We start from the raw sequence: 15,242 nt of genomic DNA, 5'->3' as shown, positions 1-15,242 counted from the left end.
GCAGCGGGTCGGATTCTAATCCGCGCCGCTGCAGGACTCAGCCAACATGAGGCGAATGCTCTTTCTGGGTGAGCTAGAGGCCGCCACTACTCTGAGTTTTTCAGTGATATTTGAATTAGTCTTCTTAGTCATCTTAGTTTCCTTGGTTAGAAAATCCACCAAGCCAATCAAAAATTTGTAGGTGGGACTAAGAAGGAGGACAGCCCCTGCCTGTGCCACAGCCTGAAAAATAGAGACAGAAATTTATGCAAAAATTTAGACACTTGTGGAGGACATTAGCGCAGCTGTAGGTGGTTGTAAGTCAATTCACAGGAAGAATTTAAAAATATATATTTTTCCAATCATCACAAAACATTAACTGCAAACAACTGCCATCATAGCTTCTGTGTCGAGTTAAACTTACATTGGCAGGACGAATACATGAGTTGTTACGGAATTGTTGTGAACGAGCTTACATGGACAAGATAAGGCTGAATAATAAAGTGAAAATTAAAGGGCAATATAGTTTGATCATCAGGCATTATTAATCACCACTGCTTCTTTAAAACTTGCTGTTGAATCTTTCCAGTGTCATTTTCAATGTTGTAAAAGGAACAAACAAAATGCCAATCACCTCCATTGTATTGGGGTGGAGGCAGAAATCCAAGAGCCTGATATGTGAAAACCTAGACAAATCTAAACCAAAACTTTCTGCATGGCTATATGCACTGGGGGAAGTGATATTATTATTATTATTATTATTATTATTATTATTAGTAGTAGTAGTAGTAGTAGTAGTAGTAGAAAATGTAATGTTCATTTAGGGGTTTAGAAAGTTTTACAACTCATGAAGCCCTGTGAAGCCTTCATAAAACCTTTAAGCTAAACTCAAAACTGCTTGGTGGTCAAGTTAAAAACAAGGTTGTTTATGTTCATCTTTGAAAAGCAGCCACTTAAGGTCATCTTCATTACTTTCTGTCCGTGGGCACTCAGCCCCAAGTCCATTGATTCCTGCTGAAAATGTAAATCTTTAAAAAAAAGGCTCACAGATGTATAGTTTCAGTAATTTCACAAAACATCTGGGCACTGTTGTTAAGCTTAAGTTTCTCAAATAGGAGTACACTTTCGATAAATATACATTTGAAATGAGTAGCTGTCACAGTCACATCCTTGCTGATTTTTCCTTCCTGCTGGATGGAGCCAACTGTCTGGTCACATTGTATAAGCTTATATCATCACTGCTGTTCAGCACATGAGCTGCTGTATAATAGATGATTTCAGGGAGAGAACCTCACTGAGTAAACCAGTGTTATCGAGAAATGTTTAGATATTATCATGATAAAGGTGTTGTGTTTTTATCTGCCATATGGTTTATTTAGTGTAATCTGATCGTTTACTTTCCCAATAGGGATCCCCTTCTTAGAGTACTTTATTTCATTACTAACAGCATCTCACATTGTAAGAGTTTTATTGTTTTATTTATTTGTGTATTTATTTATTTTATTTTAAATACAATCTGGGTACAGAATATTTGATGCCAAAAGATCGATAGTTTGGGAGAAATGATGAACATCCATACCTCTGAAATTATGTTTATTCAGCAGTCAATATAGAATGTTAGATAAAACATTTTTTGGCACAGTTGCTTAATGATAATAAGCTGTCCCGCTTCTGTGTGGTAATCTAAATAAATATGCAAAACCATAATTTACTCCCCAAATAAATACAATATAAACTACAATAAAGATGCACTGCATCCACGCCCCACACTGCACCTCCTAAGGAAAAAAAAACATAATTTATTGTACTTCAAACTGTTGCAATGGGTTCAAACCAAATAAAGATTGTTGAAGGTTAAAAAGTTTCTTCATAATTCATTTCAACAGCTTACTTTCTCCTTAAACTCTACCAGGCAATACAACAAGGAGGAATTTGATGGGCCAACAGAAGGCTATACTGTGGGCTCTGGATCATAGTAAGTTATAAGGTATTATGGATGGGCGCAAACACATTTCCAGATCCTGACTCTACGTCATAGTTTTCTGTCAGCAAGAAAAAAACATGCCACTACTGATCACTAAAACCATTCTTCTTTTTCACACTTGAGCCTCAGATTAGCTAAAAATGTAAACTTTCTTAAATTACATCCAGAGACGATATTAAAGAGGTAATCACCTGGAACTTGAGACGTAAAATATTTAGGAATCTAAGTTTTTAATTTGTCATGCGTGTTGAATTGTCTTGGAGTGTTTTGGCAATCTTTGAGGAACATAATTCCAAAGGATTATGGGTAATTACAATAATGGGTTACTTGGGAAAAGTATAAAAAGAAAGATTTTTTTTGAGTGTGATGAGTTATTTCATGGAGAGCAGATGGGATACATTTTCATGTTCTATTATTAAAGTGAGTATTTATGTGTTTTGAAACAGGCCCTTATTGCTAATCTACACAACATTGATATACACAATAATTAAAGGTGGGTATCAAACCTGGAGCTATAGAAGAGGATTTTCTTTCATTGTCAAATTCTTATCAATAACACTTGCTCTTTACCGTGTAATAACACTGCAATCAACAGCAATGCATACAAGCAGGGAAACAGGTCCCAACGTCATGGCCCCTGATAACAATTCAACACACCTTTAAGTCAAAATACCTTCTGGAGACAGCTGATCATTTTAGGTCAATGGTACAAACTGCCCTGCGCAGAACTTGAAGTAAACATTTGTGCATTACATGTATATTTATTTTATTTGTGGCTTTGAAATCGATTTTTGAGCATTTTTTGCCTGAAAGGTGATTTACTGTCACCATTATAATTATGCAAACTAGATTTCGAATTACTGAAGTGAACCCCCATGGATATGATGTGTAGTAACAGCAACAATCTAGTCCCTCATGGCTCATAATGTAGCTCATCTATCACCTGATCTACTACTACTCAAATGTAATATCACAAACATAACGTTGCTACATTGTTGTGTACCACAGTTTACAGTGTTACTAGACAGATAGAAAAGTTAATAAAAACGTTTTTGGTATGAACAGTCATTTTCTGTGTATCTTTACATGGAATCCACACACAAACATGTGTCATGTGATGTGGTTCCAATGTGTATTGACAGACGCACAAAAAAAAGTCTGCCTGTCACAAAAAGGCTGCCATGGAGCAGCCTCAAACATATTCCCATCCTTTCCTCTTTTCCTTGAGTTTATATTCCATAGTTTGTCTTTTAACATCATTCATGTTCAACTCTACCAACAGAGGCTGAGAGCAGCATGAAGAAGTACATTTTACTGGGTCATACACAACCACAGTTCTTCGCCGACACATTTTGTACCGTGTGATAGCGGCTCTTGTTGTCCAGGAAGGAAAAGTCCTTTTCGAAAGCTGTGGGTCGGCAGCAGGGCCCGTTGCTAACTTTGTCCCTGCGGCCCTTCTCCCTGAAGCCTGTCCGCATCATGTGCTTCATGGTGATGTCGTAGTTGTGCCGGTGGGCTATGCATTTGCCGCTGCAGTAGCGCAGCAGCACCGTCTCGTCGCTCTCATAGCCGAGACCCAGTTCACTCACGGTCAGCTCCAGCTCCCTCACAGAGCAGGGCTTAGGCCTCCTGGCTCTTTTAGTCCTTCGGGCCTGGTTGTCACCCAGGCGCCGGCTCTTCCTTCTCTTCCTGTCGAGCAAGGTCCCGACTACATGCTGAAGCTCGCCCTCTGTGAAGCTCTGGAACATCATGGAAACTGGTAGAGAGGAGATAAAACCATATGTCTATAGACAGCAGGTGGTGGAGGGATTATCTGATTTCTGTGTAATTTTGTGAATAGTCAGATCACAGAGATAGCATAGAGTACTCTAGTTGGCACTGGCAGGATAATGACAAGTTGTGCAAACAGTATAACACAAGTTTGTTTTATCTGACATCATGACAGCTACAAACTCATCATTATCAGCATCACAGAAAGACTTAGAGTTCCTTGAAGCCTATTTAACTTGATGAATGCCACTCAATGAGGCTGTGTGAAACCAAATGGAAAGTGGGTATATAATCCTCTCCTGAAGGTTACAGTGGCTCTATGGAGAGACAGTGAACTATGAGGTGCTAATTGACTGCCTGCTATTGTGAGACATTAAAACCTGCTCTATAAACAACAGAGTCAGGTACTAAGTGTTCTGTCTGAACCCCAGCCGCCCTTTCACACGACACCCTATCTCAGACCAGACAAAGGAAGGAAGACAATAACAATTTATCTTACACTCTGAGAGGAGAGAGTTCATCTCGTTCGCTGAGCGGGTTCTCCGATGTGGACCACCCATCTGTCGGGACAACACTGTTGATTCTGCTGCTACTGCTACTGATGCTGCTGCTGCTGCCGATGATGATGATGATGATGATGATGAGGGTACTGGCGGTGAGGTCTTGGGTGTTGATTCTAATGGTGAAGACGGTCTTGATGAGGATGGAGAAGTGTACGGATATTTTGTTTTAGGTTTGAACTGTCCGATAGTGGCCATGTTTCTAACAAGGAGGATGGACAGGGCTGCACCACAGAGCATGAAGGCAAAAGTAGCACCTTTCCATAACTTCATCTTAGAACGTGGAGGAGCATTGAAACTCTGTTGGGAAAGGTAAAGCGGACAAATGTCAGACATGTTCAAACAGTCACACCTCCAGTCGTCTAAACAATCCCATCAACTTGTCACATTAAAGCACAGAGAACAATGCAAAAAAATGTTATCTTCTGTGCCATCACAGTTCTTTGACCTTCCCATAAATCCACTTCTCTCACCAGGGCTTTTATTTTACCGTCAGTTTACATTTTCTGATTCTGGTGTCAGCTCATTTTCACTCTAAGTGGGTTCATGATCCACAAGCTTGACATCTCTTGCTGACACATGAGAATGCAGTGTGTTTAAGCTGCCTGAAGAAGGAAAAACATAACTTGGCTTTCTTATTTGAACTGAAGGCAGGCTGGATTAGTTTCGCAACACTTTGCCCCATGAAACCATTGAAAAGTTTGGAATTTCGGAGAAGACACTTTTTTTGCAGAAGTAAATGTTCCTGAACCATCCTTTTAAAGGAGGGAAATCCATTCCTTCCTTTACAGGAACCACACCTATTCACAATGCTATATATGATGAGGCCTCAGTGAACATGTGTGTTTGTACATCCCTTTTTTCTTATACTGCCCCTCCCTTTCAATAGACACTGCGCCACAGTAGCCACAAATTTGTTTTTGCAGGAATTCGCAGGAGTTATAGCTTATGTTTTCTCTCTTCTTATTGTTATGATGCAGGTATTTGAGAAGTTTTACAACCTCACTTCTTTGTATTTTTCGTATCATGTCACCAGTGAGCAAAACATTTCCCCAGAGCAGGAAATGGTATACTGGCAGTGACTAACAGCAAATCCAGACCAGCCTCACAAAGTGTTTTGCCAGACTGGATTCTGTAGTGTACATATACAGGCTGCTGGAGTGTTTACAATGGGACAAAATGTCACATATCTTTGTCTAGTTTAGTACAGAAACAAAAATCTGAAACGAATAACTTCTGTAAGTTTCAGCGTGTGGGTTCGTCCTGCAGATCACATTAAAGACAAAAGTTTAGGGAAAATACAGGAACATTTTGGTTTTCTGGTTGAACTTAATTTTTTGCAGGGACGTAAGTAAAACAAAAGAACTAAATGCAAATTGAGATAGCGTTCCACAGTGCCTGACTGTTTTGAACACCGCAGAGGGAAAATACATAGACGTTGCACGCATGAGTTGCAGTGCTATAAACAACGTATAAACAGGTAAAGCCAGTCCTATCAGTCAAAGCTTGACTCATCACTCATAATTCCATATGGGTTTGACGTGGTAAGCAGCCTCTGCACAATGAATGGGTAGAATAGTATTCATTTGAAAGTCAAACATTTCAGCTAACAACCTCATTTGACACAGTCTATGTAAATCAAATCTGAAGCCGCGGCTGCTGCAGAATGTTACTCGGTGCCGGGCTATATGTCTGATGTTCGTTCCTCACTGTTTATATTGTATTTAATCACCAGACATGATAAAACCCTCTATGGAAAGTCTCATTTTGTTTCTGTTGGTTCAACACCAACGCCTAACACCAGAAATCTTGCTGCTCCTGCTCTAAATATGATACATTTTTCGTTTTAAGATGAGCCAGTTTCTTGATGATATATGGCAGAGGATGAGATCATTGTTTTCTTATGCTATTAATAGGTCAGTTTGGGACAATTACTCAGCCTCGGAGTTAGTTGTTTCACACGGCCGTGATACATCAATGTCTGTGGCCTGTTAGCTCTGTGGCTCATCTTGATAAAACAATTAGCTCAAAGTAAAGAACAGATGAATCCTCCAATGTCTCAGTGGCTGACACTGGATGAAGCCTGGTCATCAAACACCAATATCATGTCCCTGAAGACACTTTGATTGTCATAATTACTCCACTCAGAAACACATTAGTCCCATCTGCAGTCAATTGGCGCCAATAAAAGTGCCAAGGAGCATTGTGCAGCTTGTTCAGATGGTCATGGATGATTAATCAGCACAGAAATGTAATATCTACCACTGGCCCCTCGCTGTCATGGACATAAATATACAGATATTGATAGGGGGAAGGGGCACCAGTGTTTTCTCAGGAGAACAACGGAAAGACATGAATGAGTAGTCAACTTCCTGAAATGACAAATGCTGCTGTTCTCCAGCAAACAGAGAAGAGCAACAACGCGGAGGATATAGCGAATACCCAGAGGACTCCCCAGCAGAAGGAAAAGACATCCTCAAACTGAGACATAAAAGTGCAGATGACTCACAAAGACAACTAAAACAGCTAACACACAGGCCCAACATGCCTGGCCCTCACAAAGCATCAGTGCTGATGTGCCCATGCACGCTCCTGTGTGTGGAGATAAGGCTGGTACAAGGTATGAGACCCAAAACAAATGCAAAAAATCATCTATTCACTAGGAGAAAAGACAGTTTGCACGCATGAAAGTTCTTATTAGGATTTTGTGTTTCTAGTGAGAGTGGGAGTGAATAGACAATAGTGCACCTGATGTTTGTTGTCAGCCTTATGTTACCCAAAGAGCTACCAGCAGAGTGAAAACTGTCCCAGAGCATCATTAAGATGTTTGAGGCAAACCATGAAAGTAAACTGCTAGGCCAAAACCTTCTCAGTCTGTCAAAGCCATTCCTGAGACATTATGTATTCTCCCACGCATGCATCGTACAGTTGGAGCACAATCCTCAACCAAGCTCTTGTTGTGACTCAAAGGTCGCATTATTTCAAATGACACAATAAAATTGATGTTTTCAAGGAATAATTGGGCCACTGGCGATGGCGCTGCTAAGCTGGCAGTAATGTAATTACAGCAGCATGGCACTCGTGTCCTCCCCTCCCTCCCATGCCAGAAGAAGACACTCAACAGAATGCCACAGCCTATGGAATATGAACTAGAGATCTGTCAAAATGGGGATAAGGGGCGTCTGTGGTTAACACTTTTGAATGAAGCGTGCAGACAGGGGGTGCCTTCTTGTCAGCTTGCTTGGATCTTGACCAGTGTGACATGATTACAGCGAGAGAAGATCACAGAAAAGGAACGAATGAAGAGTGTCTTTGTGCTGGAAAAAAGCAGATACCAACTTTTATGTCTCACCACTCTGTAGAATTTGCCCCTATATATTCCCCCTAAATACAGCCTGTTCTGTCTTACTCACTCTCCCTTGCTGTGACTCACACATACCATAAACACACACAAGCAGCACTTGCGTGGTTTCATTTTTCCCAAATCATCTGACACGGGCTTGTGTAGAAATCGAGGCAAAGTCTAACCTTCCATGGTTGTCCAGACTCCCAATTCACTTCCAGGGCACACACACACACAGTCCCAGTAGCACCATCACATAACACTAGATAATCCAGTTTACATAGTACTGCTGCTTGTTGATATCTAGAAATGTCCACAGGTCTAACCATTGTGTATTTGCCACTGCACAACCCAAGGCCTCTACCTACAGAACATTATTACTACACTGTGTTTCAGCTCAGCTCCACCCATGTGACCGGCTGTCTCTGCACTACTCTGAACACACCCCATAAATACCCGCATTGAAAAGATAACAGAGGAGCATAACAAACAGCGGGAAAGGCACCTACTGTGTTGTTCCAATGAAACAACGTGCTTTAGGGAGTCCTAGAGAGGCCTTGTCTTGTCTTTTCCCTCTTAAGTGAGCATCAGGAGGCCTGGGGACAGCTAGAGAGTGCTTGGGGAGGTAATAGGGACATATTCCAAAGATCAGGGCGGGATTAGCACTAATGCCTGCCGGGTTTATCTGCAATCACGTGGGTTAACACCTGGCTGCAGTGTTGGTGGCGCAGCCTCGGCCTTGTTGTATGTGTGTGTGCGTCTGTGTTAATCCATCAGACACCTCTTACTCAGGGGTTAGGCCAGCATGCAGGGCCCACAGAGAGAGCACCTTCTTCTTCTACTAAAACATGTCCTGCTTTCAATCAGAATAATGAAGAGGAAAAGTGACGAGTTTGGTTAGTTAGATCTTTTGTGTTGGCACCAGGGTGGGCCAAAAGGCTGTAAAATAAAGTGGATGTTCTGAGCCAGGATTGGCTGTTCTAAATCCAGCCTTGGTTCTAATGCAACTGAAAAAGGCTTAGGTTAGACTTCGCTGTAATTGTGTTGGGCAACTGCTTCGGTTGGCCTGCGTTCTGTCACTCAGTAACCAAAGGATAATTAAAACAAGCCTGTTCCTGTTATTGAAAAAAAAGAAAGGGGCGATGCATCTTTGGGCAATGCCAGAAAAACTGTGATAATTTTTAAACACATTCTGTAAATACTAAACAAGATCCCTGCATCCTTTTACTCGACTGGATGGAGGTGAGTTGTTAAAAAGATTTTGGTTTTTTTCGTGGAAGCTTTACTATCACATCCCATGGATTTATATGGATCAATCAGTGACCCAACAGCCTAGCACGATATCTCACAACTCAAACCTGTTGCTGCCAGGGTGGAGTTAATGAGGTGTGAGGGGAAAATACACTTATAGATGCACATTTGACACCAGTCCCAATTTGTCTGACCTTTGCTATTCCTGGAAGAGTTCAGTCAAGGTATAGTTCTGACATGCATTAAAAAAGCCTTTTCTAACAGAGGTTTAGCAGGAAATTATTTTTGTGTGAGCTGGTAGTAAGATTGATGATTGTTGTCTTGGCTACTTTCTAAAGAAGAGTACATAAGCTGCTATTCTGGCTGCTAATCTCTCCATGCCAGATCCTCTATTAACATAACAGCATAGCCTCTAAACCCATGTTAAACATGTTGATGTTGCTGTTACAAAAGGTTGACTGCCATCTGGCACGTGCTGAATACTACTTTTAAATATGTCCCACATGAGCAAGCACAAGCAAGTACAAACGTGAAATATGATGACATTTTGTGTGTTTATAAGCCTATGCTCTTTTTAAACTACTAACATACTAATTATTTTCATGCACAATGTATATTTTGACAAGGATCTGACAAAAATTGTTGATGACACGATGAGGAGTGGTGCAGGTGTTCAGCTTTCTCTTTAGTTTTCCTCCAGTTATGACCAGCTCTGGCAGGTTATGACAGTTGAACGGCTCAATTGACTTTAGGCTTAACCTCTATCCGGCCTCTTGGGGCTCCGCTGGATACAGTATAATCTCTAAGTATGATATGAGCTTAGGGAGAAGGGGATCATCACTTCAGTAAAATGCCCAAAGTGAGTATTATCAAGTTGCTTCTCTCAGAGTACCTTCATTATATTTTTAGATGACAAGTTCAGCAATTTGATCCAGCTCCTGTTTAATTATTTAAACTATTAAAGGAATAGCTCTGTAAAAATGGTTGATCTCTAAAATGATGAACGCAGAGAATAATAATTATCTAAAATCAGTATTTCACAAGCGTTCAAAGTAACGCTCAAACATTTGGGAGAGAGAAGCCAGAGAGAGTTGAGGAGCAATTACACATGATAATGAGGTAAACCACCATGTTGGATAAGTGACAGGAGAAGAAAATATTCCTCTCTGACAAAACAAACATGTCTGTGTAGTGAGAGGTTGTTCAAATTCTGCAAGAAAATTACAATAATAATTTATTTTTCTTGTTTTTTTTCCCCCAACATAGTGGCATGCCCCTTGTAATCAATGGTAACCGCTCTGCAAACACTTTGTGACAGGCTGCTCTTCACTACTGACATGCGGGTCCAGCAAGGGCCGCCTGTTGATACAGATAATCCAACGTGTGTTTTCTGCCACTCAAGCACTTGGTGAGGCATCCCTGTCAGTGGCACCTAACGCCTTCCCCATAAGCTGCCGGCTTAAACTAACAAAAGAAGATGTGGTGTCCTTACCGTTCGGCCGGCTAATCCAGACTTAGCTGCGTGGCGTCGTCTTCAGCTGACCTCCACAGGCAAGTGCTGGCTGGGTAAGTCCATCATCATCACAGGCGAGGGCTGGACTCCTGCATGTTACCCAGAAAATCATCACGACTCCCTGTGCCTGCAAGTAGGGGAGGTGTCCTGACTTGATTCAGGTCCAGACTGTATTATTCTTATCACATTTGCATTTCTGTAGAACACTTTTAGGTTGCAAAGATCAAGATCAACATTCCTCTGAATGTAAGCGTGCACTTCATGGCACTCAGATTAATCCATTCGAAAAGAGGAGAATTTGGTGTTTAGAGAAGTCCCTGACTTGGCATCTGGTTCACTTCAGAAAACTTCTGTCATTATGTTTTTCCATATAAAACTTCTGGTCCTCCTTTTAGCACAAACCTGAACCTGAAACAGAGGAACAGAGCAAAACATGTGTCATGTAATAAACAGATCTTACAGAAGACTTAACTTTTTTTTCCATCTGTTGTTAAACTCCTTCCACTCTGAATCTTTTATCTCCATGCAACAGCGCCGTTGGAAAGATAACGCACATCTCCTTACCCTTTTTCCAGCAGCAGGTCTTCTCTTCAGCTCCAGGGAGGGGGAACTCTGCGGGTTGAGAAGATGGGTTAGGGTGAGGAGGGAGAGCGTGGTTACCGTAAGTGGAGCAGAGAGCTTCTCTGATGCCTCTGCCTTCTGCCTCCCCCCCTCAACTGTTGCTCCTCCTCCTCCATAGTTGTGCTTGTGGGCCGAGTCGGATTACTCCTGACATGATAATCTCCCTGGCTCTAGCTCCAGGAGCACCAAAGGATGCTTTGGCCTGAGCAAGGGCTTACATTTACCTTCTGCCGCAAGAGAGTCTGCCATCTTAAGTGGGCAATTGGTAATAGCCTCAATTGGGCAGATAAGAAGGGTCTGCTGAAAGCAAGTGTTTTCCAATCTTTTAGGGGGAATTAAGGAAGTTTACAATTGGTTTAAATGGTGCTAAGACAATACTAACCCCTGTTAAATGGAATTATCACAGCAGAGGTATTTCATGATGATTTAATCTACAGTTGGCTTGAGATAAAACCAGGGATGTTGTTGTTGAGAATCTCACGTTCACGTCCCCTCCAATACAAACCAGTATTTTAGCCCTTGAGCCTCCACGGCAAATGAGGTGCAGATGGTTGTGCTTTTGGAAGGCATCAGGCACTCCAGACTGCAATCTAAATAAATACCCCATCCATGAGGGGAAATGTGTCAGGTGTGGAGGGTCAGTCATATATAAACAAAGGCCAAATAGTTTGGAGACAAGTGAAGCAATGCATGAGGGAGGGAAAGACGAGGGAGATACTAAGTCTTACACATGCCGTTTCGGATCATAAACCAGTCAAATAAATCTACAGGTACAATGTTGATCTAAACAGAATTGTGTCCACAGCCAAATATATTGAAATAAAGCAGCTATTTCTAATAGAGAAATTAAGTCAGGGTCACAACAGGAAACAAATTATTTGCTTACAAACATCTCATTCTAACGCCATGAGTCATTCTGATGTCCATGGGCCAAATTATACACAAATCACGCATTGCAAAGTTCCACTAGTGAGTAAGATGTGGCCAAGCGCTAACTTTCTAGGACTTAAAATTCCTTTAGTGTTGACTGAGAGAAAAACCAAAGGAATCTTTACCTAAGCTTTGTCTCTGACAAAAACATGTGTATTGATGGATTTTCTAAAGTTGTTATCTCAGTGACCTAAAATGTAGATTTCATTTAAAGTTTGAAACGAAGCCAATATCAACTCTCCTTTTCACTGAAACGCTTCAGTGCTGCCACAAACCAAGAGAACACTTGAGCTCTTCTTCATACTGAGAACATTTTGGTCAGCAGGTGCAAAATCATCTAGATCCCCTCCCCACAAAACTAACAAAAAAATTAGAATTATTACAACTAACTTGTTTGACATAGCCCTCAATTATTGGCTCGAGGAGACTATGTAAATGCATAATGACTTTGAGTTAGCAGGAGATATCGTGCTTTTCTAGCCTTGAAAAGGCACAGCACAGAAACATTTCCTGACATCGGGCAGGAACATTTCTACTCTATACATATTGCTCACAGATGTGTAAAGTTTTCATAGACCAGCCTCCACTGCAATACAAGTCAGACAGCTGTTAATTGCTAAACCAAGTCAGAGACAATAAGAGTAAAACACTTGATCTGCACACAATGCAAAGTCTCACTCAACAGCTAACATTACATTAGTCATGAAGACAGTCTGACATTCAGCATATACAAGCAGAGAATGTTTCCAATTTGAATATGATAGAATCCCATACACATTGGATTGAATCTTTTCCACTGGGCGTGGATGAGTGAAGAAACACATTTTGTTTAGGTCTGGGCAAGATTTTAAGGAAGCCCTCAATCAGTAACACTATAAACACACCATTCCAGCCGAGGTGTCATTAGAAAGGCTGGAAATAAGGCACAAATGTTGCTACTACACTCATCTTGCACAAGATGTGGTTTGATGATTGGACAAGTAGCCTTCAGCCAAATGTCATCTCAGAGAATGGAAAACTACTTTTTAAAAAACCAAAACCTAAACAGGCATTTGTGAAAAAGATGCAGTGAGACAATGAGGGCTTTTTTCTGAGCATTTCATGTTGAAAGACAACACCTCCCACCCACCAGAAAGTGGTAACAAGGTAAATCCATCCTGCCCCAAGAACAAATATACATTGCAATTTGCAGTTGTGACCAGATGAGCTGAGGCCCCAGGAGTGCAGAGGCCACTGGTGTTTCAAAAAAAAAATAAAACTTTTACTTAAGCACTTAAACACCTCGGTTTGTGTAACAATTTGTACCTCCAGCTAATATGTGTTGTAGTCTATTTACAGGCTTTGCAGTGTATTTACATCCTACGCAACTACTGCCTGACATAAACAAAATGAGTGTTTAAAATAACACGGCTGTGAACGCAGCTAAATGCTGCCCCCATCTGTCAGTGGTTTACACCTACATGTAACCCAGAATAAACAATCTCTCACCAACAGATACCCAAACCTAACTAGCTTTTTTGTTTAATGCAAAAAAAGATTTTATTTCCTTCATCAGCTTATAAATATATAAAAAATATTTTTGCTCCACAAATCTGTTATCTGCTATCTCAAAACTGTTACTGAGCACTTGTGGTGTTACAACTTCCAGGGGAGAATTTGAGCTCTTCGTGCTGCAGCAGCTTCCCTCTGCTCTGAAAGCCCTTGGTGCCATCAGGGCCGAAGGGCTGACGCAGCACTAAGCAGGGCGCCTTCACGTGCCGAGCCACCTTGGGGTTTAATACACTGGCTGCAAATTTGCGCCTCAGCACCCAGGGGCTCCGAGAATTCTCTTTATCACAGTCTCCAGAGCACCAGCTGGTCTTACTGTACCTCTGATTCAAACCGGAGAGGGACTGGCTGTTACAGCTGGTGGAGATCTGCTCAAAGGTTTTTTGCATGGACGTTTGGGGCTGAGATGTGTCTGAAGTCTTGTCAGAAACTTTAAGTGGCGCAGAGGGTTCCTCCTGGACGGAATCCCCTGAGGTTTCAAGTGGATTTTCCTGGGAAGGTGTGTCCTCAGGTTGGTCCTTTTTGTTTTCCTCTGATGGTCCGTCCTTGGCCACTTGGTGCGTTGACTGGAATCCCAAAGGTACCACACACATGCCCTCACCGTTAGACTTCTCCTCTTCTGCTTTCAGGGCGTTGTAGGCCTTACGAACTTCCTCCAAATGATCAAACTTCACCACTGCACACAAATGTTGGCTGAGCTCTTTGTGACGCTTGGCATAGCACTGTAGCTCCTTGGGAAGCTCTTTGCCAGGATGCAGGATCCAGACTGAAATAATGTTGCCAAAAGTACTGAACTTTTGGAGGATCCTCTCTGAGAGTAAAGTGTGCTCCAGGTCTAGGGCCGTTCCGTCTTCTCCAGTTGTTTTCTCCACAGAAAGGTTCCAGGCGAGGAGGAGCTTGGTGGTGGGGGAACACAGCAGCCATTTGGGTAGTGGCTGTATCCGCCTCACTTTGGTGCATTCATCGTTCACCTCCAGAAGTTCTGAGTACTCTGCTCCTGCTAGAGTCATGTACCAGTTGGTGGTCAGGACCTTTATCTGTGACAAACAGTGGGAACCTCAGCTTTGTTTGCATTTGATTGTTTTTATTCAAACTGGTGGAATGTAAACCACAGAAAGCACACACAATCTTGCTATTGTTAGAACCAAAGTGAGATTTCTTACCTTTTTCAAACAAGTGAGGAGCTTGAGACTGACATAGCCCTGTTTGTTCTTCTGCATATGTTTCAGCAGGAAGCCGTCCTCTGCCAGGTGGCTGTCGGAGAGCAAATCCTCCAACTGGGCTTTAATCTTCAAGCAGAGCAATTCACCCTCACGGTCTTTTTCATCTTGGACAGATTGTGCATCATCTCTACAAGAACACACAACCCAGCATCATGATATACTGCAATGTAGATTAGTCAGCCATATGTTTTCTCATTTCCTTACCCAATCGGATTACTCATGGTATCTCCAAAGGACAGTGATAACAGGTCACAGAGCTGTGCTGTTTCTTAGTGAAGCAAAGACGGGTATTAAGGAAAAGCAGCAGCCTAGATACAGTTAATAGGCTACTACTGAATGAGGAAAAAATGCACCTGGACACAGTTCATACAACCACAATGATGTCAGTTGGTTCTGTTGGATCCAAAACAAAATTTTGTAAAATGCTACAAGTTAAATTCTACATTACACAATACCATAACACAAAAGAGCAACAGCATCATTAAAGTATTGAATTTCTGCAACGTGGTTCAGAGCTTAA

The 15,242-nt window shown here is 41.7% G+C and overlaps 2 protein-coding genes across 3 annotated transcripts; both read right to left on the bottom strand.

Annotated features, from left to right (window-relative positions):
* Positions 1-1,555: 1,555 nt before the first annotated feature.
* On the bottom strand, positions 1,556-11,120 carry LOC120569107 (neurturin). Of its 2 annotated transcripts, XM_039816979.1 has the most exons (4): positions 10,965-11,120; positions 10,380-10,808; positions 4,233-4,593; positions 1,556-3,719 (listed from the first exon to the last, which is right to left on the bottom strand). In XM_039816979.1, the coding sequence occupies exons 3-4, from the start codon at positions 4,564-4,566 to the stop codon at positions 3,283-3,285; spliced, it is 771 nt and encodes a 256-aa protein (XP_039672913.1). In that variant the 5' UTR covers positions 4,567-4,593; positions 10,380-10,808; positions 10,965-11,120; the 3' UTR covers positions 1,556-3,282. The 2 variants fall into 2 exon arrangements, with proteins under 2 accessions (XP_039672913.1, XP_039672914.1); XM_039816980.1 differs by lacking the exons at positions 10,380-10,808; positions 10,965-11,120 and adding an exon at positions 8,146-8,502.
* Positions 11,121-13,539: 2,419 nt separating this feature from the next.
* Positions 13,540-15,041, bottom strand: larp6b (La ribonucleoprotein 6, translational regulator b). The gene is made up of 3 exons (XM_039816604.1): positions 14,927-15,041; positions 14,663-14,849; positions 13,540-14,536 (listed from the first exon to the last, which is right to left on the bottom strand). The coding sequence occupies exons 1-3, from the start codon at positions 14,941-14,943 to the stop codon at positions 13,568-13,570; spliced, it is 1,173 nt and encodes a 390-aa protein (XP_039672538.1). The 5' UTR covers positions 14,944-15,041; the 3' UTR covers positions 13,540-13,567.
* Positions 15,042-15,242: the final 201 nt, after the last annotated feature.

Source organism: Perca fluviatilis, chromosome 11 (genome assembly GCF_010015445.1).
Source record: "Perca fluviatilis chromosome 11, GENO_Pfluv_1.0, whole genome shotgun sequence".
In the NCBI taxonomy this organism is placed as follows: Eukaryota; Metazoa; Chordata; class Actinopteri; order Perciformes; family Percidae; genus Perca; species Perca fluviatilis.
Note: the sequence above shows the minus strand (reverse complement) of the source record. Positions and strands in the feature narration are given on the sequence as shown.

Coding starts and splice junctions, on each gene's coding strand:
- LOC120569107 (XM_039816979.1), bottom strand. CDS start 4,566: ATGAAGTTATGGAAAGGTGCTACTTTTGCCTTCATGCTCTGTGGTGCA. Junction 3,720..4,232: donor GAACTCTCTCCTCTCAGAGT/GTAAGATAAATT, acceptor CCTCTCTACCAG/TTTCCATGATGTTCCAGAGC.
- larp6b (XM_039816604.1), bottom strand. Junction 14,537..14,662: donor TCCTCACTTGTTTGAAAAAG/GTAAGAAATCTC, acceptor TGTTTGTCACAG/ATAAAGGTCCTGACCACCAA.